Source organism: Mytilus californianus, unplaced genomic scaffold (assembly GCF_021869535.1).
Source record: "Mytilus californianus isolate M0D057914Y unplaced genomic scaffold, xbMytCali1.0.p SCAF_53, whole genome shotgun sequence".
Lineage (NCBI taxonomy): Eukaryota > Metazoa > Mollusca > Bivalvia > Mytilida > Mytilidae > Mytilus > Mytilus californianus.
The window spans coordinates 941,251-964,974 of NW_026262705.1; the positions used below are offsets into that span (position 1 = coordinate 941,251).

The following is a 23,724-nucleotide window of genomic DNA, read 5'->3' on the forward strand; positions in this document are numbered from 1 at the left end:
CTCCGACTAGAACAATGTGAAACAATTTAAACGAAAAAACTTATGACCTATATTATAAACCAATTTAAGAAATCCAAATAGACATGAACCGACGACAACCATTGTTCCACAGGGGAGTGACATTAGACACATAAAGAATATGCAGGGTTAAACATGTTTATGAGCCCTCATTCCCTTCTTACCTTGAACATTGGTGTAAATGTACATCAAAAGAACAAACTGGAAAAAATCGACGCGCAAAAGATCAGAACAAGGCTCAAAAACAACCTACAGAAAAAACAATGGCCACAAAGCACTGAAATAAGAATACTGGCAGTTGCTGAACACTAGAATCGTTTTCATAACAGCGTAGACAACCGTAATACTTTTGTTGGTAATAATACTGAATAATTTACCTTTAACTTGTTTGTCATCGGCTATCGATAACAATGATTTTACGCTCACTCAGTCTGTCAGAGGCTTTCCAGTGGGGATTTAAATAATGATCACGTGTTACACATTTCGATACATAAAATGAAACTTTCTTTTCAGAAACTTTAAAAAAAATTGTTTTCAAAATATTTTTTATACCATCACATACAACAGTTTCATTTTAAAGAATATAATGTTCAGAGCTGATATCATTAAATAATCCAAAAATACGTTTATTCATTGTAAAAAAACTTTAAGTTGATTGGGTTAATTCACAAAATATCTTATTGACTACGAGAATAAGTACTTCTACGTTGTAATCATTTTAAAAGAGTTGCCTACTATTTATTCAATGCATACATGTAGGTTTTGTTTGTGAAGAGTTCCGGATAATTAAAAAATCATTTTATTTTTTTGTTTAATACCTTGATTTTTTTTTACATAAATCGATTCATTCATTCAGATATTTATCAGTTTACCTTGGCTATTCAAGTCCTACACAACGTCTCACGAATTTGGTCTTTTTCTCACAAAACTTATATTCTTGTGATGTATTCTTTTGTTGAAGAATGAATGTTGTCATTTTTTTTAATTTTCTGTTCTTTTTTTGTGTCTCATTGACGTATAAAACTACCGGACTACCCCTTTCTTCATATTTAAAAACATACGAGATGACATCAATACCAATTCATGACACAAAATAACTAAGTTAAACTTACAACAGAAGAAAGATCATGAACATCGCTTTTATGGTCTACTTAATATCGAAGTCAGAATGTGGTCTTTGTAAAGATGTTGTAAATTAATCAAAAACAACAAAAAACTAAATAATTTGAATGTTTATATTGGAAAAAGTAACGTTGTGTAAATCATTACAATTATTTTATTTCAAATGAATATCAACCTGTTGCATTTTTCCGCTGCGAGCAAATTTTGACTTTTGACCGCATTTTTAAAATTAATTTTATTGTTGTAATCCTGTTGGAAGCTGCGATGAATAGTTTATTTTTCTTGTATTGTTTAATGCCAAATATAGTCAAGACAGACAAAAAAAAGTTGGAAGGTTATTTGTTAAAATAGAGAATGGAAATGGGGAATGTTTCAAAGAGACAACAACCCGACCAAAGAGTAAACAAAACAGCTGAAGACACCAATGGGTCTTCAACACAGCGAGAAAATCCTGCACCCGAAGGCGCACTCCAGCTGGCCCCTTAACAAAAATGTGTACTAGTTCATTAAAATGTACGTCATACTAAACTCCTAAACAAATAAATGAACTAAAATTAAAAAACATACAAAATGAAAACTAATACAGGCCAGAGGCTCCTGACTTGGGACAGGACCTAAAAATGCGGCGGGGTTAAACATGTTTAGTGAGATCTCAACCACCCCCTATATCTCTAGCCAATGTAGATTAAACAAACACACAGCAATACACCGCTACATATTGTGCCAAAGTCGGGCTGGGGAGGGTGCATGTTATACTGATTTAACCCACTGGATTGTGTGCTTGCACCAAGTCTGGCCAGGGAGGGATTTCATGTTAAACTGGATTAGCCCCACTAAATTTTGAGCCAAACGTCCGGCTATCCGGGTTTTGTGTTGTTCATTGTTGATTAAACGTCTATTTTTACTACTTATGGACAGGACTAGATGGTCTTTGTTGTTGTGGTCTCTTTTAACTTTCCTACCTTTTATCTTTTTATGTATTATTGTCGTATTACAGATCTAACGCCGTCTTATTACGAAACTATCTGCAATATATTTAATAGTGTTAAACATGCATGACAAATTTGACACTAGACGTTACGCAAACAAAAATCAATACACCAATGTCTCTAAAGTCACAATTGATACAACTTTATATAAGAATAAGGAAATGTCGTATGGTTGCTAATAAGACAACTATCCACCAAAGTTCAAATGAAGTGGATGTAAGCAATTATAGGCAACTGTACGGCCTTCAACATTGAGAAAAAACCCATACCGTTTAGTCGGCTACAACAGTCCCCGGCATGAAAAATAAGAAACAATTCAATTGAGAAAACCAACGGCCTAATCTACAACAAAACAATTAACGAAAAACAAATTTTCTGCTCTTTGGTCATGTTGTTGTCTCTTTGACACATTCCCCGTTTCAATTCTCAATTTCATTATAGATATAACTGCATATCAAAATAGGAATATGTGGTGTGATAGACAATCAGACAATTCCCTTCCAGTGACCAACATACGTTAGCAATATATGTCACCGTACGACCTTCAACAGTAAGCAAAACACACACTGTATAGCATGAAAGCTTCAAATGGCCTTGTCATAACAAACACGAAAGTTGAGTGGATGCAGAACAGAGCGAAAGAAAAAAAAACACGGATACCGCATGGAAACTGGCAAATTGTCCGCAATATTATTTTGGTCAACTCACCAACTTGAAATTAAAGATCTGGCGAATTTAAGTCCTTATCTATGGCTGAGATGTATGTTTAAAAAACAGGGAAAATCAAGGTTTGTTTGGACATTTTTATAATGCAAGTCTTGGTTTTAAATTATTTATGAGTAAGCTTAAGGAGTCAATAACAAATAATCACTCCCAGAAAGACGGGCAAATCCATTAATTAAAGAAAAATAAATATACGAACTACAGTGCACAGTATATTATATACATATTTTATTTGCTATTATAAAATGTTCGAAGTCGTCCATTACTATGTAAATAGAGTCGATTTAAAGGACAAAGCTAAATACGTTTCTGTTGCTTAGGGTTTTTCACAAGTATAGTAGTTAGCAGAAAAGTTCACCAAACTATACATTTTACCTATTCAATAACGTAAATGAAAATTTCACAAGGCTTGATCCAAATAGCTTTTTTACTGTCTAATAACTTGCAAGTACGAAAAAGATAGGACAGAAGTATATTTTGTCTATATGTTTTGTATTTGCACACTTTAAAAAGTTGATCATGCATTCGTTCTAAAATAAAATGTTAGACCAGATAAAAGTTAAAAGATGACATAATTGGACAACCACAATTGTTAAAACGCTTTGATGTCCGAAAAAAAATAATAATCAACACATGCATTGTAACTTTTAAAGCCAGTTAAATCCTTTTTTTATTGCTGAAAGACCGTGCGATATCATAAAAATTGTTTATCGAAACATAACAAAAACACAATTAAAGAACGTTTAAGTATTCAATAAAAATCAAAACACAAAGTTTATTCCTGATTTGTTTTTCGAATTACTTTACTTAGGTGTTGAGACCCTTTGGAGACCCCACAGTTTAAATGTCTATAATAAGTACGTCCTGAGCAATGGGCGTTACAGACGAACTTTCACCTATTCTGACCCAGTCAATGGGATATTTTAGCGCGCCAATCAATGGTCTCGTCTACACTGTTATGCACATGATTCTATTTCAAAGTCATTTTCAACTGTTAAATAAATCATGTTTTCCCAGACTACAGTATAGATCAGTACACATCTATAGGATTTACTGTTAGACGTTATAAACAGTCTGCAAAAACATGACCTTGTGCAATGCCAACATATCAATAAACAGAATCTATAGGATGCAGGTTTATAAGTTCGCATAATTGTATATATGTAGTAATTTATTTTAAGTTATGTTTTAGATTTTTTTTTCAAAGGAAAATCAATGTAGTACCAAAAAACCCAATATTTAAAGATTTCAATGAGCACTTGTTATAGAATTAACACATTTACTTTATTCGATTTTATCTTAAGGTAAAGCATATATTTTTCGCACACAATTTTAATCTTAGTATCTATGTTGAGTTCGTTTAACTAATGACATTAATTTAAATAAGCTGCCATTTCTATTTGCGTATAAATTATGTATTTCAACTAGTATATATACAGTCTGCCAAAAGTTAAGCACCACCTATCTTTGTTGCATCGAAATTTTTGTCATTTAAAAAAAACAGTTAATTCTCGAAAAAGAGAAAATATTCATGTAGCAATTTTGCGAACATATGCCATAAACAAACCATAAACTTAAGTTTGGTCACTGATGCAGGTTCTATGCATTTGAATTTTGCGTTCATAGAAATAGTGAAAATTACACAAATCAGAAACGGAATTTAAGTTTTACTTTAATCTTATTTTTTTACAACAAATAATCACCCAAAATCATTAAAAGTCTCTACAAATAATCTTTGGTATGTTTGGCAAATTTAATGTCAATATTTAAGTCAACAGGATTTGTAACCACCTTTCTTCCGGTACAGTTCCATAACACGGCGTCTCATACTCTGTACAAGCCTTCTGAGCTTAAGATGAGCAAATTTATTCCATTCATCAACAATTGCCGCTCTTAAATCGCCAAAATTTTTAAAAGGTGGATCTCTGCGATTGAGATTTCTGCCAATGGCATCCCAGATATGTTCGATAGGGTTCAGGTCTGGAGACATGGAAGGCCAAAAGATAGTGTCAATGGCTTCTTGATCTTTGTAATCGCTTATAATCCTTGCCTTGTGTGGTCTAGCGTTGTCGTCCATGTACGAGGGTCTTGACGCAAGTTGGGGATTCTCAAAATGAGGGACTACAATGTTTCTAAGCACCAAATCTCTGTATGTCTGTCTGTTCATGTTACCCTGCAAAATATGCATCCCCAGCTTACAACAGTATGAGAAGAAACCCCATACTGTAACACCACCATCAACGATTGCTGTCGTTGGGCAATTGTTGTTTTGGTGAAAGGCAGTTTTATTTCCCCGCCAAACTCGTATTCTGCCGTCATTGGTCGTAACAGAAACCAACTCACATCTGACCAATGAATATTTTGCCAGGTTCTCATGTTCCATCGTCGATGGTCATTAGCCCTTTGAAACCTAATTATACGGTGCCTGGCTGTTAGGGCATGTCTTTTGACAACACGACGTGCTCTTAGGTAGCTTCTATGAAGTCGACGGACCAATGTTCGAACACTAACACGACCACCTGGAGGACAGTGGTGTCTAAGCTAAAGGGTAGGAGTAAATGGGTTGGCTTTAGCACGACCAATAAGTAGTCTTTCATCACGATAGGTAGTTAAACAGGGTCTTCCGGACCTTGGTCTATCATTTACAGTTCCTGTGTCAATATGACGTTGTAAAAATCTGACAATGACGGTGCGATTAACATTGAAATGGTTACCAATGCTCCTAGTGCTCCTACCGGCATTTGAAATGTCAATTGCTTGTCAACGTTCAGTCACAGATAACTTACCGCTTGCCATATTTCACAGTGACTTGGTGAAGGTCAAATTTCACCTGTACGCGGGACAGTAGGAAGATGATTTAAAGGCATCGAAACAGTGTATTTGTAAAAGTGCAGATGACCTTTAATAAAAGGTTGCTTGGCGGGTATATCGGAGTTTAATTTTTTTGGTCGTAATGAATTTTCTTAGTGTATGCTATAGGCAATTCATAACACCAAACATAAATAATTTTTCGCAATAGTTAAAAAAATATTGACAGTTATATTTAGGTGGTGCTTAACTTTTGGCGGACTGTATATATAAAAAAAGACGTGGTATGATTGCTATTGAGACAACTCTTCACAAGAGACCAAATGACACAGAAATTTACAACTATAGGTCACCGTACGGCCTTCTACAATGAGCAAAGCCCGTACCGCATAGTCAGCTATAAAATGCCCCGAAATGACACTGTTTTAGCAAGGCATTCTTATTCGAAACGTTAAAAAAAATAATATTCACACATTTTCAGCCTTTGTCTAGACATTTAAATTATCAGAGACAAAATTGAGATAGTAAAGGTTGAAAAACTTAACATTTGTTTCCATTTTATAAACCTCAATATTTAAAATTTATCTACAACGGTTTTCGAAATCCCGGTGACATATCTTATTTGATCCTTGGTATCCCCAGGTTCACCAGAACAACACATATGATTTTACTCAAGCACCATTATTTCTATAAAGAAAGTGCAAACATTTCGAGGAACTGTTTGAGAATATTATGCTTGTACAAATTCACAAGGGCCAATGGGTCCATACCATTTGGCTAGGAAAATTATACCAGAAGTCATAAACGTAAGACGTCACTTCTTGCTTTTAAACACCAGCATTCACAACACTACAAACCAGTAAAAGTCTGAAATGGCCTATATCTGTACTGTTTTTTACTCTACCAGTCTACCAGTACTTAACCATAATATACGTGACTGAACCATATTCGACCAAGTCTAATCCATGCTTGACCAAATCTGAACCATACTCGACATAGTCTGAACCGTACTCAACCTAGTATGAACCATACTCGACCAAGTCTTATCAAACCTAGACCCATTTCTGTATCTATCTACTGTATTTCATCAATTTAAGAACTATTTTCATCAACACTTATGTTTCTTTGCCAGAAATGTGAACAACAATATAAAATCTAAAATGTATTTAATATAGAAGTGAAACTTAAATTTAACAATAAACATAAATTAATTATCAATACCAAATCCATCTACACTTATACTTATATGCAATGAATATAAACTCTAAAATAAAAATAAAAACAAATTGATCAAAGGAAGTGATTTCTGGTCGCATTTAAAATATAACATGTAATAAATTAAGTTTTCAGTTAAATGAATTTGTATATACATGATCATGTTCACAATGCATTGTGAACATGAAAAATAATAGAACTTTAGACCATTATTTAAATATCTTAAATTGTATTCAAATTTGTTTAAACGTTTCAGATATATTTTATTGTAACTGGAAAATTTTCAGAACTAACTTAAGCCTGGTATTAATGTATAGTGTTAACCGAGTTAAGTCAATAACGCGGGGAACATTTTGTTTTGTATCTATATATAAAGCAAATACAAAAAATTTAAAAAGACACATTTGTTTTGTAAAACCAAATATAATTTTATAGCAATCCTTGATAACTTTATATAAAGTTACAGTACAATTTACTAATAGGTTGATTTTTTAAGTTTTTTTCAAAATTAAAGACATGTCATAAAAGAAACACCTTAATAAGGTTTAATTACTTCAGTACATGCGTGTATACAGGTAAACAGAAAAACCCTAAATATCTTTAAACTCGTGGATTTTATTTCAAGTGAATTCCAAATACCTTTTCAAAAGTGATTTACGTTTTACAAGATGTTGTTTAATTTTCAAAGTTTTTTTTATTAAAAATGTATTATTCTCTGAGCAGATGTTCAGATTTTTCAGGCTTTTTTTAATGAGTGTGCACCAATCAGTATTACTTTATAGTTTACCATTGATCAGAAGATTTCTTAAATTGTTTATCTTATATATATATATTTCTGATTTAAGGTTAAACAGTTTCAGTGATTGTGTTGGCTGTTGTTACGTCAGTTTATAATATAGTTATATAACTATTGTAAGTAACTGTGAAACCTATGTAGCTTTTATTTAAGAATAAAGATGAATTAAAATTAATTATAGAAAAACACATGGCAAACACAAGGAGCACCTTAATAAAGTGTTATTACCATCAGTACAGGTGTGGTTTTCAGGTAAAAGTAAATTTTTTTTTCAAAAGACTCAGACTTTAAAATAAGATAAGTTGACTATCTCGATTTGATAAATCTGGTAATAATGTAAAGATGTAAAAATCGGTAACTATAGCTTTTCTTTATTTAAACTGTGGTCATGTAAGTTAAAAAGATAGTTATATATTAAACAGTTAACATTTAAAAATTAGAAGTTAGTATGTCAAGTATGGTTCAGACTAGTCGAGTAATAGTTTAAACATTTTTCAATGGCAAAGATAAGGTCAAGTTCAAATCAGTACAGTCGAGTACAGGTATAGGCCATTTCAGACTTTTACTGGTTTACAGTGCAATGAAAACGTCAATAACAGCTACGATATCATAAACGCCTTATGATAAATACATGTAGCATCATGTATGGCTAACCAACGTTTACTTAAGTTTCAGCACCTCATTAACGAGTCCCTCCAGGTTCACTCAGAGCATACGATAAATGACCAGATAAAGCTATATAGTGGCAGAGGTTTACCAATTTATGATAACAACAGTTATTTGGCCTATATAAACTTGCACCACATAACAGAAAGTCAAGCAGTTCCGTCATAACATTTCCACGTTGAGGAGTGAGTTGGCTTATAAAAATAATAATTGTTTACATTTATGAAACCTTTGTCTTTTGCAATCTCTTGATTTGACCTTACATATACATATTCATAAGTTGTATTTAGTTATGTCAAAAAGGCTCTTCCTTTGGTTTTATCATGGCTACCTACGCTGCATCGAGTACATTTTGGCCTGCAAAATGATTTTTATAAAATTTCTGCAACTTGTTTTCGTCCTGAATCTGTTAATGATACATGTTTAACTTTCTCATAAAAGGACACATTGTACCGAGACATGCAAGAATAATAAAGGCTAATAAAAATTAGAAGTTTACTGTTCTTGATCGAAACTTAAACAAAATTTCAATGGCTGAAAATGTTTCTCTTCCCCATCTGCCAATCTAGACAATGTATTTGACGTCATTCGTGATACCAATATCACGTTTTTACGTCACTTGATATACATCGTTTGTTATGGCAAATCCTACACCCAGAAAGACATGAAAAGAGTTTAAAAAATCCAAACTATCCAATGTATATCAATGGAAAAGACTACCATTTGGCTTGAGAATTAGCTGAATAAGTTTTGCTGACATGATATCTTTTGTATCTGGTAAGTGTAAACTGGTAATTTGTTCTAATATAAATATCAATTTAGTTGTAGATTTGTTGAACGTCTTTTATTTATTAGCCAGGTTTTTACTCGGTTGAGACTTATATGAATTTCCTTCTTTTTAGATATCAGCTTGATTAAGAAAAACCTAGGTTATATTATTTCATGTGTATTGCACTGAGGAAGATCCATTGAAAAGTCGAGCAGTCAAAAACGTATTTGCTGTTTTCTTGGCATGAAAATGTATTTACTGATAGGTTCATTAACAACTACTTTCAGATTATTACATTTCTTATACTCTGCTAAGGATAGACAGGACCGGTCGTTTGTTTGGACTGAATATATTTTCCCCGGACCACCAGGAATACTTTGATTTTAACACTTTGTCCATTCAATGGAAATATTTCAACGCTGTTCTGTTTGATATTAGAAATTAATATTTACTTGGAAAGGATAGTAAATATAATAAAATGTCATGTCATTTGTAATGGAGGTACATCGTTAACGACATAAAATCAAAAGGAGTTTAGTACTGAAAAGGGATGCTAGTTTTGTATCACGGGTATCAAATTTTTTCGTCCTTACTTTGCAGGTACTTGTGTTAACATTGTGTTGGACAATACAGTACTTGCTTGGTAACAGACACCAAACAGGTTGATTTAATGCATTCGCTTTGAAAAGTTGATAACTAAATTTCGCCATTGTTCATAAAGGGTATGTTGTTGCTGACTATCTATGTCGTCGTCCGTAAACACTTGATGTCACTTGTATATATGCCATTGTTTGTACTGACATGTTCCCTTTATCTCTGGTATAGATATCGGTTTCGCTATAAATGTTGTTATAGATAACTATGTATATCTGCTAGAGTTACAAAAGAACGGTTCAGATATTTTTGTCTATCTGTTTGACAAAACTCTTTCAGATGAATTAATAACAAGTAAATTTTTTGTGCTACAAAGTGGATATCTTTCAACACAATAGGTTACACTACTTGTGTCAAAGAACAGGTGTGGTTTTCAGGTAAAAGTAAATTTTTTTTTCAAAAGACTCAGACTTTAAAATAAGATAAGTTGACTATCTCGATTTGATAAATCTGGTAATAATGTAAAGATGTAAAAATCGGTAACTATAGCTTTTCTTTATTTAAACTGGGGTCATGTAAGTTAAAAAGATAGTTATATATTAAACAGTTAACATTTAAAAATTAGAAGTTAGTTTGTCAAGTATGGTTCAGACTAGTCGAGTAATAGTTTAAACATTTTTCAATGGCAAAGATAAGGTCAAGTTCAAATCAGTACAGTCGAGTACAGATATAGGCCATTTCAGACTTTTACTGGTTTACAGTGCAATGAAAACGTCAATAACAGCTACGATATCATAAACGCCTTATGATAAATACATGTAGCATCATGTATGGCTAACCAACGTTTACTTAAGTTTCAGCACCTCATTAACGAGTCCCTCCAGGTTCACTCAGAGCATACGATAAATGACCAGATAAAGCTATATAGTGGCAGAGGTTTACCAATTTATGATAACAACAGTTATTTGGCCTATATAAACTTGCACCACATAACAGAAAGTCAAGCAGTTCCGTCATAACATTTCATGTTGAGGAGTGAGTTGGCTTATAAAAATAATAATTGTTTACATTTATGAAACCTTTGTCTTTTGCAATCTCTTGATTTGACCTTACATATACATATTCATAAGTTGTATTTAGTTATGTCAAAAAGGCTCTTCCTTTGGTTTTATCATGGCTACCTACGCTGCATCGAGTACATTTTGGCCTGCAAAATGATTTTTATAAAATTTCTGCAACTTGTTTTCGTCCTGAATCTGTTAATGATACATGTTTAACTTTCTCATAAAAGGACACATTGTACCGAGACATGCAAGAATAATAAAGGCTAATAAAAATTAGAAGTTTTCTGTTCTTGATCGAAACTTAAACAAAATTTCAATGGCTGAAAATGTTTCTCTTCCCCATCTGCCAATCTAGACAATGTATTTGACGTCATTCGTGATACCAATATCACGTTTTTTACGTCACTTGATAAACATCGTTTGTTATGGCAAATCCTACACCCAGAAAGACATGAAAAGAGTTTAAAAAATCCAAACTATCCAATGTATATCAATGGAAAAGACTACCATTTGGCTTGAGAATTAGCTGAATAAGTTTTGCTGACATGATATCTTTTGTATCTGGTAAGTGTAAACTGGTATTTTGTTCTAATATAAATATCAATTTAGTTGTAGATTTGTTGAACGTCTTTTATTTATTAGCCAGGTTTTTACTCGGTTGAGACTTATATGAATTTCCTTCTTTTTAGATATCAGCTTGATTAAGAAAAACCTAGGTTATATTATTTCATGTGTATTGCACTGAGGAAGATCCATTGAAAAGTCGAGCAGTCAAAAACGTATTTGCTGTTTTCTTGGCATGGAAATGTATTTACTGATAGGTTCATTAACAACTACTTTCAGATTATTACATTTCTTATACTCTGCTAAGGATAGACAGGACCGGTCGTTTGTTTGGACTGAATATATTTTCCCCGGACCACCAGGAATACTTTGATTTTAACACTTTGTCCATTCAATGGAAATATTTCAACGCTGTTCTGTTTGATATTAGAAATTAATATTTACTTGGAAAGGATAGTAAATATAATAAAATGTCATGTCATTTGTAATGGAGGTACATCGTTAACGACATAAAATCAAAAGGAGTTTAGTACTGAAAAGGGATGCTAGTTTTGTATCACGGGTATCAAATTTTTTCGTCCTTACTTTGCAGGTACTTGTGTTAACATTGTGTTGGACAATACAGTACTTGCTTGGTAACAGACACCAAACAGGTTGATTTAATGCATTCGCTTTGAAAAGTTGATAACTAAATTTCGCCATTGTTCATAAAGGGTATGTTGTTGCTGACTATCTATGTCGTCGTCCGTAAACACTTGATGTCACTTGTATATATGCCATTGTTTGTACTGACATGTTCCCTTTATCTCTGGTATAGATATCGGTTTCGCTATAAATGTTGTTATAGATAACTATGTATATCTGCTAGAGTTACAAAAGAACGGTTCAGATATTTTTGTCTATCTGTTTGACAAAACTCTTTCAGATGAATTAATAACAAGTAAATTTTTTGTGCTACAAAGTGGATATCTTTCAACACAATAGGTTACACTACTTGTGTCAAAGAATATGCGAATGTGTCTCAGAAGATTTGCATCACATCATGCAAATTTATTTACCTATGTGTCTTATGCTTTATTCTCTGAAATCATAGCTTAATTCTTCAGCATGTTGCGGATATCTAAACATATAAAAAAATACAGACCTTCTTTATGGTGTTTGGTCAAAAATTGCGATTACCCTTTGATGTCGCATTGGAGTCAAATCATTCCTTTAATCAAGAAAACGCAAGATAAATAAGAAGTTTTTTCGAACGTGAAAATTGTTGATAAATTTGGTCTTCTTTAAGCCACCGCGTTGTTTTTTTTTTTAATTTTTTTTTTATAAAACATAAAACCAATATAACGGTCTGTCGCACAATGTATATTTCATATCTAAATATAAAAAAAAAGATGTGGTATGATTGCCAATGAGACAACTCTCCACAAAAGACCAAATGTCACAGAAATTAACAACTATAGGTCACCGTACGGCCGTCAATAATGCCCAAAGCCCATACCGCAAAGTCATCTATAAAAGGCCCCGAAATGACAATGTAAAACAATTCAAACGAGAAAACTAACGGCCTAATTTATGTACAAAAATGAACGAATAACAAATATGTAACACATAAACAAACGACAACCACTGAATTACAGGCTCCTGACTTGGGACAGGCACATACATACAGAATGTGGCGGGGTCATTATCGCATCATTCAGTGGCCCCTATACCACATGAAGGCTAAAAACACTATCATCTGAGTATCACTTCAAAACATAACGTTTTGTAAACATGGTAAACATTAAGGATTTTGGTGCCTTCTTTGTTCTTCAGAATATTCATCCTTTTTTTTTGTCCCGAAAGTCACGATTGACTCCGTAAAAGGAAAGATTCCACAAGAAAGCAACTAATAACCAGTATTTTAATAATAAGTCAATTGTTTTTTTTTTCTTTGAGTCCCTTTGTATATGTCCTTTCATTCCTGTAAAATCACTGAATAAACAAGTTTTTTTCTACTCATCACATACATTATGATACTGAAGCAAAATTTAAAAACAACATATAAATATGATGTATGCTCTTTTACCAAACATAGAACGTATTTACTGACAGAAGAACTGCTATTCTATGTTTTTGTTGACTCCTCATCAAAATGACTGTTAAGGTTCTGATACTTTAAATATTGTTTACTGGACAGCAAAACACATACATCATTTAACTAGGACAAACTTATTAATTAGCAAAGCACTGTATTGACATGGTGACCACTGATTACTTTGTATGACTTTAAAGGCTACAATATAAAATGTAATAGAGGAGATTCGAGAACATATTGAACAAATAAAGTATATGTCAGATATGTTCACCAACATATTGACCTTTGTCCACTTTTATTCTTATTCAGTAAAAAATCATGAAATATGACTACAAAGTATTCAAAAAAGATGGATGCAGCTGTATAAAGTATGGCTGAAAAACGTATCTAAAAGTTACTTATGCCAAAATAGAATTTGACTAATGAACTGCACTAAATCTTTATTTACTTACAAACTCCTATTCATGATTCTACTACACTCATTTCCATGACGCTCACTCTAACACCGATACAATCTTAATGTATTCACGTATGACTATACAAAAGCAGACGTCTATAAAAATTAATCAACGGAACAAGTGAAAAACAACTGTCAAATATTTGACTATGTACAGGCATTTTCCAGCAAAAATGGTGGGTTAAATCTGATTTGATAGCTAGCTAAATCTTCAACTTGTATGTAAGTTGTTTATATTTCCTTTATTTTGACAAAATTAGGTGAGAAGCTCAAAGAGACATAATTGCCAAATGTGACAATAATGGGTATCCAGCAGATAAAACTGTGTAAACATACATCAACAACAAAACTGACTTAAAAATTCAAACAAACATACACATTAATCTAGCAAAGACGACAAAAAAAGTGTTAATTTGACAATGACGTCAACAACAAAAATTTAAGTCGTTAATAGCACATACTGTATATATAGTATGTTCTTTCTCGATAAAGTAATACTTAATTGAATATAAATAAAAGGGTAAACAAAATAGAAAAAATACTGTGAATACCTACTAACAAAGTGTCAGAAGTAACAAAAAGTTGCGACTTTAGCTTTATAAACATCCATTTGAAACATGATATGTTTAAGTTTATCAGCCGAATACACTTTCATTGGATTGCCCCCAAAAAAAAATTTCCCCCTGGTTGCAACTTTTGTTTTCTTTATCTATCGTGCAAATTCTCTTTGACTATACACAAATTATGTTTAGGGAAAACAAGTAGTATAACATTTTACCGGCTTTAGGTTGGCCTTTTGTGTACCCAAGGCAGGTGAAGGAAGTCAACTTAGGAGCGCTGTGATTTGATGTAAGGGTACAATTATTTTATTTCTCTATAAACAACTGCAGTGTGTATACTTACAATATACATTTTGAAACCAATTGAAATATTTTCTTGAGAATTATTTGAAAAGACATCCAAATTTTCATACATTTGATATAAAATGATGGTGGGCATGCTTACCATAAACAAGCTTCGTTGGAAGATGGTCATGATACTATTTGACTTCAATATCTAAAACAGAATAATAAAGTACTAATGCCAGCTTTTTATTATAAAAAGGTGGTTAATTTCGAAAATGTTATCAATGTCGCCTATGACAGAATAAATACTACCGTTTTCCCTATACAGAAGATAGCAAGGGAAATCAAAATCAATTAGTGTTCAGTTATATTGCACTATTTTAAAGCTTTTAATTAGTACATTTTGAATACTGTGTTGAGAAAAGTGCTTAGTCATCACGATAAGTCAAATTGGTGGGTTATAATATAAAACTTCATTCTAGGAATTCAATATTAGCTTTATTGTATAAAATGCACCAAACGCTAGTTCTTCTGTATTTGTTTTCACCTTTTGTAATGATTAATTCAATTAGAAACACTAGAATTCAAGTTGCGAAAAATATTTTTACTCAAATATTTGCCTTTTTGCCAGTGTAATACCCTAAATGTATTACTTTGGTGTTTCCAAAGACATAATCTATTAAAATCGGAAACTATCTGGTTTAGTTTGTCCTGTTTATGGAGTAAAGCAATATTTGGTAAAAGTAGAAACAATTTCAGTGTTAAATGTGTTCATCTAAGGAAAAAAAACGTCCCAATATACAGGCTAAATGTAGATAAAATTTATACTTTCCTGTGTAAAGAATTGTTCACATTCTTGGCAGTTCATGCAGCAAATATTTCGATAGTGCTTCATTTTGTAGTTTCTATCTTTTACTATATCAAACATGTTTAATGTTCCATTCTCTACTTTTTGAAAAGTCTGATTTAGAAATGGATACTCCCAAGGGACATAACTCAGCTATTTTATAGATTAATACAGGAAACAAGGGCAACTTTACAGCTTTTTTTTTAAATATTTTATGTTTTGATTGTCAATCACATTTGTCCTTATCATCTCAAGACAAAAAAAACTGGATTTTATAACAACCTTAGATTTTGGAACGCAAATACTAAAGCATGGAATAGAGATTTTTATGAACAATCTTGAATTTGAGGTTATGTTGTACGTTTTGAATAAAATTAATAGAAATTGAAAGGAACAGTCATTTTTATCTGTTTAAATGGTACTGTTTACTATTTTTAAGTAAGATAAGATGTGATTGGATACAGGTAGTGTATCATGCCTTGTCAGAAAGAAGTACAGAAAGGGATAAACCAGCATGTAAGGGTGGGGACATAAAATCATCCAAGTTTCTATGAGTAATGGTGACACACAAGTAATTCTTATAGCCAAGGTTTTCATAATAACTCAATATTGCATTGATTTTGTCATAAGAATTCTTTATATATTTATGTCACAGTATAGGGAAAAGGAAACTTTAAGTCAATTGTCAGTACGATATTTTATAGAATTTGATTCACAGTAATATGATCATCTTCGTACTTTTCGATACTTTATAATTTGTTTAGAAAATGTATTTTAAAAAGGTATATGATAAATCATATCAGTGCCATTTGATCTGATGTAGATTTTTGGAATACCAGTAGTTACACATTGATATGCTATAAAATACTTTCAAAATAAACACAATTAAAAGTCTTGTTTTTTTCAGTGTCACACGTATGATGGCGGGTAGTGATAATGACTCAAAAACCGTAAACGACAGTGATTTTGGTAAGTGAAAAAGAATACATCAATCCTTCTCTTAAGGATAACAGTTGTAAAAAATTACAGTTGTCTTCTATTTTATTGGAATCACCTTTACAATATTAAGGTTGGTTGTGACATCTTAAATTGGAAACTAATCTCAAAAGGGGGACGAAAAATACCAGAGGGACATTCAAACTCATAGATCGAAAACAAACTGACAACGCCATGGCCAAAAATAAAAAGACAAACAGAGAAATAATAGTACAGATGACACAACATGGAAAACTAAGTCTAAGCAACACGAACCCCACCAAATCACGACTTTTGGTAGACAGATATTAAGCACTTAAGGTAGAAACAAAATTTAATTATTGTATGTGGATTTTCTTTTCTGTATGTACGTGGTCATATATTATTATGAATTATGCATTTAAGTTTCAACTGATGATACATTTTTTACTTTAACACAGCAAATGATTAGCATGCTTACACTTCTGTAGCATCTAGTTTCGATGGAGTTTGGGTTGCTAAGTCTTTAGTTTAAGAAATAATACCTTCATGTCATAATAGTGTTTACAAAGCGATATTAGGACGTCAAATAAGAATCTCGAATCAAGTCGTCTTTCTGTTGTTTTTCCTGTTTCGCTATGGCGTTGAAATTTTGTCTTTGAATTAAGGGTTTGAATATCACTTTGGTATCTCCCTCTTGCCTATCTCAAAAGGTGTCCGCAACCTCATTGTAATCATAATAGGTCAAACGAATGTCGTTTTTTATAAATGATGTAGGCATAAACATTATGAGTTCAATGTACCAGTGTGAATTATATTCTCAGATAGAAATATGTTTATAAAGATGCTACCCGACCACTTATAAATACAGTTGAATTTCTCTTCATAAATAATCCCCTATTTTCCGACTTATGAATAAGAAATCATCAGATGGTTCACAATGATTATGTAAAACCATGTTAACATAATATACAAGAATATTTCACCCAATTAGGAGAAGAGTAAATTCGTCGATGTGTTCATATCAATCATGCATATCAGACTTCAAAAATGGAAATCACTTCCCAGTGATGGCAAATAAAAGTTGCAAAATTCAAAGGGAACTTTTATAATAAGTTCATTTTGAACAGAAATCAGCAAAAAGTGTATTAAAACTTAATGAAATTTCAGTAACCGATTTAAGAAGCGTTGAGTCTAGAAAATAAACCACGGTAAATGAAAATACAGACCTAACATCCCTGATTTAAACAAATTTACATGTTCATTCCTGATGGAAGTGGTCTCACATCTTTAATCATTTTTTATCGCTTGAGATGTAGTAACTTGTGAGGTATTGAGCGACAGGACTTCACCAATATCTCTCGGAACATTAAATTCAAGAACTTTGCAAGATCATTTTTCCATAGGCCATGGGGTCTTTCGAAATTTTTTTTGTTTTTCTAAAATGGCCATTGCAGTAGCAATTTGAGAACATATTTCCTTAAAAGTACAAAAAGACATAAGTTTATGGATTGAGCGAAACGTAACCAATCATATGGCACAAGAGTTGACATCGTGTTAATCAAAAGTAGCAAATGTTCTTCTTAATTGCACGCAAAATCATATAGAAACCAGATTTTTGACGACGAACGAGACTTTCGAAAAATAAAAATGAAAAACATCAACATTTTATTTTCGTTACAACTACAGAGACGTGCAAAAAGTATTCAGTCATAATTGCGTCTTGTTAACGTTCTTACAGGTAACTGAGTTTTGAATGGCCTTACCCTACGTCATTCACGTCACTGATGATTACTGTATTTATCTTTAGCGTTGTGCATCACATTGGCTACCGTCATGTGACGTTTGTTGTTGTAGTATCGTTGGAACAATTAAAATAACAATATGGGTAGAAAAGGTCAGGAACTGTCAACGGATGTCAAAAACATTATTATAGAATTGTTATAGAATGGGTATTCTCGTCGAAAATCGGTGACATACTTAAAATCCCCAAGCCAACAGAAATTGACAATGTTAAAAAATATTTAGACACAAGTTCTGTGGAAAATAAACAAAGAAGTGGCCGATCATTGTTTGTAAAACCACGCGACTACCGCAAGCTGGAACGCATTGTAAAGACAAGTCGGAGGAGTTCTTTGTGTGACATGACAAATAAGTTTAACGAAGAAAATGGTTTTCCTGGGTCTAAACGTACCTTTCATCAACGTTCACATAAACATGGGTATCATAGGCGTGTGCATAAGAAACAAATTCGTGACGTCAATCGGAAAAAAAGACTTGCATGGTGCAGAGAAAAAAGGAGATGGACGGACCACTAGAAAAGGGTTATTTTCTCTGATGATAGAAAAATTATGACAGGACATGATGAACGTCTTTATGTATGGCGAAAAAGAGATGAGGGGTGGAGACCGGACCTTATTCAACCGCGGACATCACAAACAAAATACCAAGTCACGATTTGGGGTTGTATTTGCTGGAATGGCGTCGGCACACTTGCTCGTATAGAAGGCAATACTAATGCCGTTAAATGCCAAAAAATACTTGATGAACATTTGTGGCCAGTGATAGCTCGGCATTTTCCAAGATGACAACACCCCTGTCCATCGTGCACGGTCCACCCAAGAGTTTGTAGCTCGGAACGGAATTAACGGTATGAACTGGCCTGCACAGTCGCCAGACTTGAACGTGATAGAAAACGTTTGGTTATTTATAAAAGGAAAACTTGAAACACTGGGATGATTAAATCTAACTAGAGGCTCTTAAGAGCCTGTGTCGCTCACCTGACTCTACTTTGGTTTTAGAAATCATGTAAAGATAGATAAAAAATCATAACAGATACCCAAATAATGATTGAGGCCAAATTTTGATTAATATTGGTCCCGTTATTTAATAAAATATCCTGGTGGCCATCTTGAACAGTAAATCGGCAACAAAGTAGCAACACTTGGTCAGCACTTCATAAGGAACATTCATGCCATGTTTGGTTTCATTCCATTCAGTGGTACTCTAAAAGAAGACTTTTGTATGTATTTCCCATAGGGTCCTATGTTAAACTAAGCCCCCCCCCCTAGCGGCCATCTTGGATGATGGATCGACTGCAAAGTAACAACACTTGGTCAGCAACTCATAAGGAACATCCATGCCATGTTTGGTTTAATTCCATTCAGTGGTTCTCTAAAAGTAGACAATTGTATGTATTTCCCTTGGGTCCTATGTTAAACTAAGTCCCCCGCTGTCGGCCATCTTGGATGATGGATAGGCTGCAAAGTAACAACACTTGGTCAACATCTCATAAGGAACATTCATGCCATGTTTGGTTCCATTCCATATATTGGTTCTCTAAAAGAAGACATTTTTATGTATTTCCCAAAGGGTCCTATGTAAAACTAAGTCCCCCGCTGGCGGTCATCTTGGATGATGGATCGGCTACAAAGTAACAACACTAGGTCAGCATCTCATAAGGAAGATTCATGCCATGTTTGTTTTCATTCCATTCAGTGGTTCACTAAAAGAAGACATTTGTATGTATTTCCCATAGGTCCTTTGTTAACATAAGTCCCCTGCTGTCGGCCATCTTGGATGATGGACCGACTGCAAAGTAACAACACTTGGTCAGCACCTCATAAGGAACATTCATGCCATGTTTGGTTTCATTCCATTCAGTGGTTCTCTAAAAGAAAGACATTTGTATGTATTTCCCATAGGGTCCTATGTTAAACTAAGTCCCCCGCTGGCGGCCATCTTGGATGATGGATCAGCTACAAAGTAACAACACTTGGTCAGAACCTCATAAGGAACATTCATGCCATGTTTGGTTTCATTCCATTCAGTGGTTCTCTAAAAGAAGACATTTGTATGTATGCCCCATAGGGTCCTATGTTAAACTAAGTCCCCCGCTGGCGGCCATCTTGGATGATGGACCGACTGCAAAGTAACAACACTTGGTCAGCATCTCATAAGGAACATTCATGCCATGTTTGTTCCATTCCATTCAGTGGTTCTCTAAAAGAAGACATTTTTATGTATTTCCCATAGGGTCCTATGTTAAACTAAGTCCCCCCGCTGGCGGCCATCTTGGATGATGGATCGGCTACAAAGTAACAACACTTGGTCAGAACCTCATAAGGAACATTCATGCCATGTTTGGTTTCATTCCATTCAGTGGTTCTCTAAAAGAAGTCATTTGTATGCATTTCCCATACGGTCCTATGTTAAACTAAGTCCCCCGCTGGCGGCCATCTTGGATGATGGATCGGCTACAAAGTAACAACACTTGGTCAGCATCTCATAAGGAACATTCATGCCATGTTTGGTTTCATTCCATTCAGTGGTTCTCTAGAAGAAGTTCTAAATTGTAAAAAGTTAACGCCGACGACGGACGACGCCGGACGACGCCGGACGACGACGGACGACGGACGCCAAGTGATGAGAAAAGCTCACTTGGCCCTTCGGGCCATGTGAGCTAAAAATGAATTGTTCCAAGAAATCCACCGTATTTGGGTTAATATTACGCCTGTCTATATTCAGTGTATGTACAAATCGATTCCGAAAAGGATATTAAATGCAATCAAGCTCAAAGGACACCTAACAAAGTATTAAAGGTAATTTTGTATATTTGTTGTATTTTATTGGTTGATTTATATATATATACAGCACAAGCATGAACTTTACAATTTGCATTTCCAAACGTAAACACGCCGTCATTGTGACCGAATACTTTTTGCACGTCTTTGTATATCGCTTTGCTCAATTTTAGTCTTGGCGATCAAGAAACATTGCTTATGAGTATTCTTCCTTAGTTATTATACGACTATTATATTTTCCAATTGTTAAATGTGGTTGAGATTTTGATTTTGCCATTTGATAAGGGATTTTCTGTTTTGAATTTTCCTTTGAATTCAAGAATTGTGTTATTTTACTTTTAACAATATACATACAAAAACTAAATGGGGTTCAAAATGCTGGGGTTATTGCAATGGAGGTATGGTACATTTGTACTGACAGAATAGAATAACTTTTTGTTGTTATTTCTAATAAATAAATTAAAATCTTATGAATTTGTTCTGGTTACAAATTGTTAACAACTTCCTGTAGAAAGACATTTTAATTTTGTTCTAATAAGTCTTTATCGTTTCAGTGCTGATACCGTTCGATTATATTCTGATAATGAGTATCGTAAATAAGAGATTATCGTTTTTGTCTTGCACTGTATATTTGTTTTGTAAGATTTCTTATCTAATAACACTGTCTTGTTAAACTAAGTATAAAAGTTATCGCTCATTAACTATTTTAGCACGGTTTGTTTGTGTTAAACCGTTGATCTAAGATCTCTTATTTGAGATCATTGGCCATAATTTGGCAATTGAGAACAAAGTCAAAAGAAAATGAAACCATGTTATAATTATGTTGTTAGCTTGTGGGAACACTGAGAGTATATAATATGTTAAATTCTGTAAAACTGCATATTTTTTTTTCGAAATCAAATTTATCTTAAAATATTTTAGCCTATAAAAAGTCAAATACGCATTTAATATCTCAAAATAAAGAAAAATTGTATAAAGTACACTTACGTCCAATACGTAGCTTATGTGAACCATTATTACACACATTTGCGCGGGAACTGTTCAAACAAGCATTTTGTTCAAAGTTTACACAATGACTATTTTTAAGAAATTCTTGAAGTATGATGCTCTAAATTTAACGATAAAATTTACAAGTCTTTGGCTTAGATTTGCATGTAAAAATTTTTGGCAGAAAGCACATAACACTTTGATAGAAAGATTCAACAGGTACGCTTGAAGACCTGTATCCACTTGGTTTATGGACTCACCACAAGGCGGCAAGCGTATTAACGAAGGGGGACGAGAATCTCTATATGACTTATCAAACGAGCCCAATAATAGTTTTTGGGTTTAAGTGTTTACCATAATTGGGGGTTTCTATATATAGAATTCAGAAAGTCTGGTGTTATTTTTTTTGGGGGGGGGGGGGGGGGTGGGGGGGTGGATGAGAGTCAAATATATTTGCCTTGGTACTGTCGTCGAATTATTTAAAGATGTTATTGTGATTTAGAACTATCATTGAACTTCCAGGGGAACTTCTTCTGAAAAGCTTATGTTAAGCAAATTGTATTGTATCTTCTTCATTCCGAAATTCCAATGTAATGTTTTATGCAGTGTAATGGTTCTTAATAGGCATAAATTTAGGCGAAACGCCACTGAAGTCCAATTACTATCTTGATTACGATTACATCTAAGTGTTATATTTAAAAAAAAATTATTCAAAAGTCAAATATTCCCTCAAACACAATGTCAAGCGGGTCTTACGTATGATTCGTCATTCGTACGTACCTTTCGTGAAATTTCAAGAAAGCTCTTATAGGCATGTATGTTTTTCGCCTTGCTTTTTGTACGTCATATTCATTATCTTAGTACGTTTGTTCGTTGCAGTTGACCGTACCGGAGCATTAATGATATCCTCTCCATCAACAAAAGTGCCAGAAAATCAAACAAAAAGTAGGTATTTTGTAAGACTAGTGTGTATTTGGAACATTTGAAAAATAAACGTACATTTTTTACATTTACCACTTCATTTAACTGAAAAGCAGTTTTCACCAGAAATATGCACAGAAATTCACAGGAAGGTATCAGTATCAGGTATCACTGATGAATTAGAAAACGAAGGTGATGCCTATAAATACCTGTAAATTCTGTTGGTTTTTCTATCCATATTTGATGATTATGACGACAGTAATAATAAATAATTTTTAAAAAAAGTTAGTGCATATGAAAATGGTTCATTGCTCTATATGGATGCAAATATTTATACATCCTTGATGGTACAACTCTTGTGTTTTGTGTACTATTGTTTGTCTGTTGGTGTTTTTCTTTTTAAGCAATGGCGTTGTCAGTTTGTTTTCGACTTATGAGTTTGAATGTCCCTCTCGTATCTTTCACCTCTCTTTTGTAAGTTCAAACTGTCAGAACCAGATCATCCAAGTTTTTGGTAGGGTTCATGCAGCTCAGTCTTCTGTTTCTATGTTGTGTTTTGTTTATTGTTGTTCGTCTGTTTGTCGTTTTCTTTTCTTCTTTAGCCATGGTGTTATCAGTTTATTTTTTGACTAATGGGTTTGAATGTCCCTTTGGAATCTTTCTCATGTCTTCTATGATAGAACTGTCTAAAACTGTTCAAAGGTATAATTTTTTGTTAGAATCGG

At 33.3% G+C, this 23,724-nt stretch overlaps 1 protein-coding gene across 1 annotated transcript in view; it reads left to right on the forward strand.

The window, feature by feature from the left end:
• The window catches only part of LOC127703873 (GTPase IMAP family member 7-like), a 52,271-nt gene that overhangs the window by 18,044 nt on the left and 10,503 nt on the right, over positions 1–23,724 (forward strand). The window contains exons 2-3 of the mRNA XM_052207949.1: positions 16,462–16,523; positions 22,958–23,023. Coding sequence (XP_052063909.1) covers positions 16,472–16,523; positions 22,958–23,023 — 118 coding nt within the window. The 5' untranslated portion in view covers positions 16,462–16,471. The remainder of the gene's footprint in view (positions 1–16,461; positions 16,524–22,957; positions 23,024–23,724) is intronic.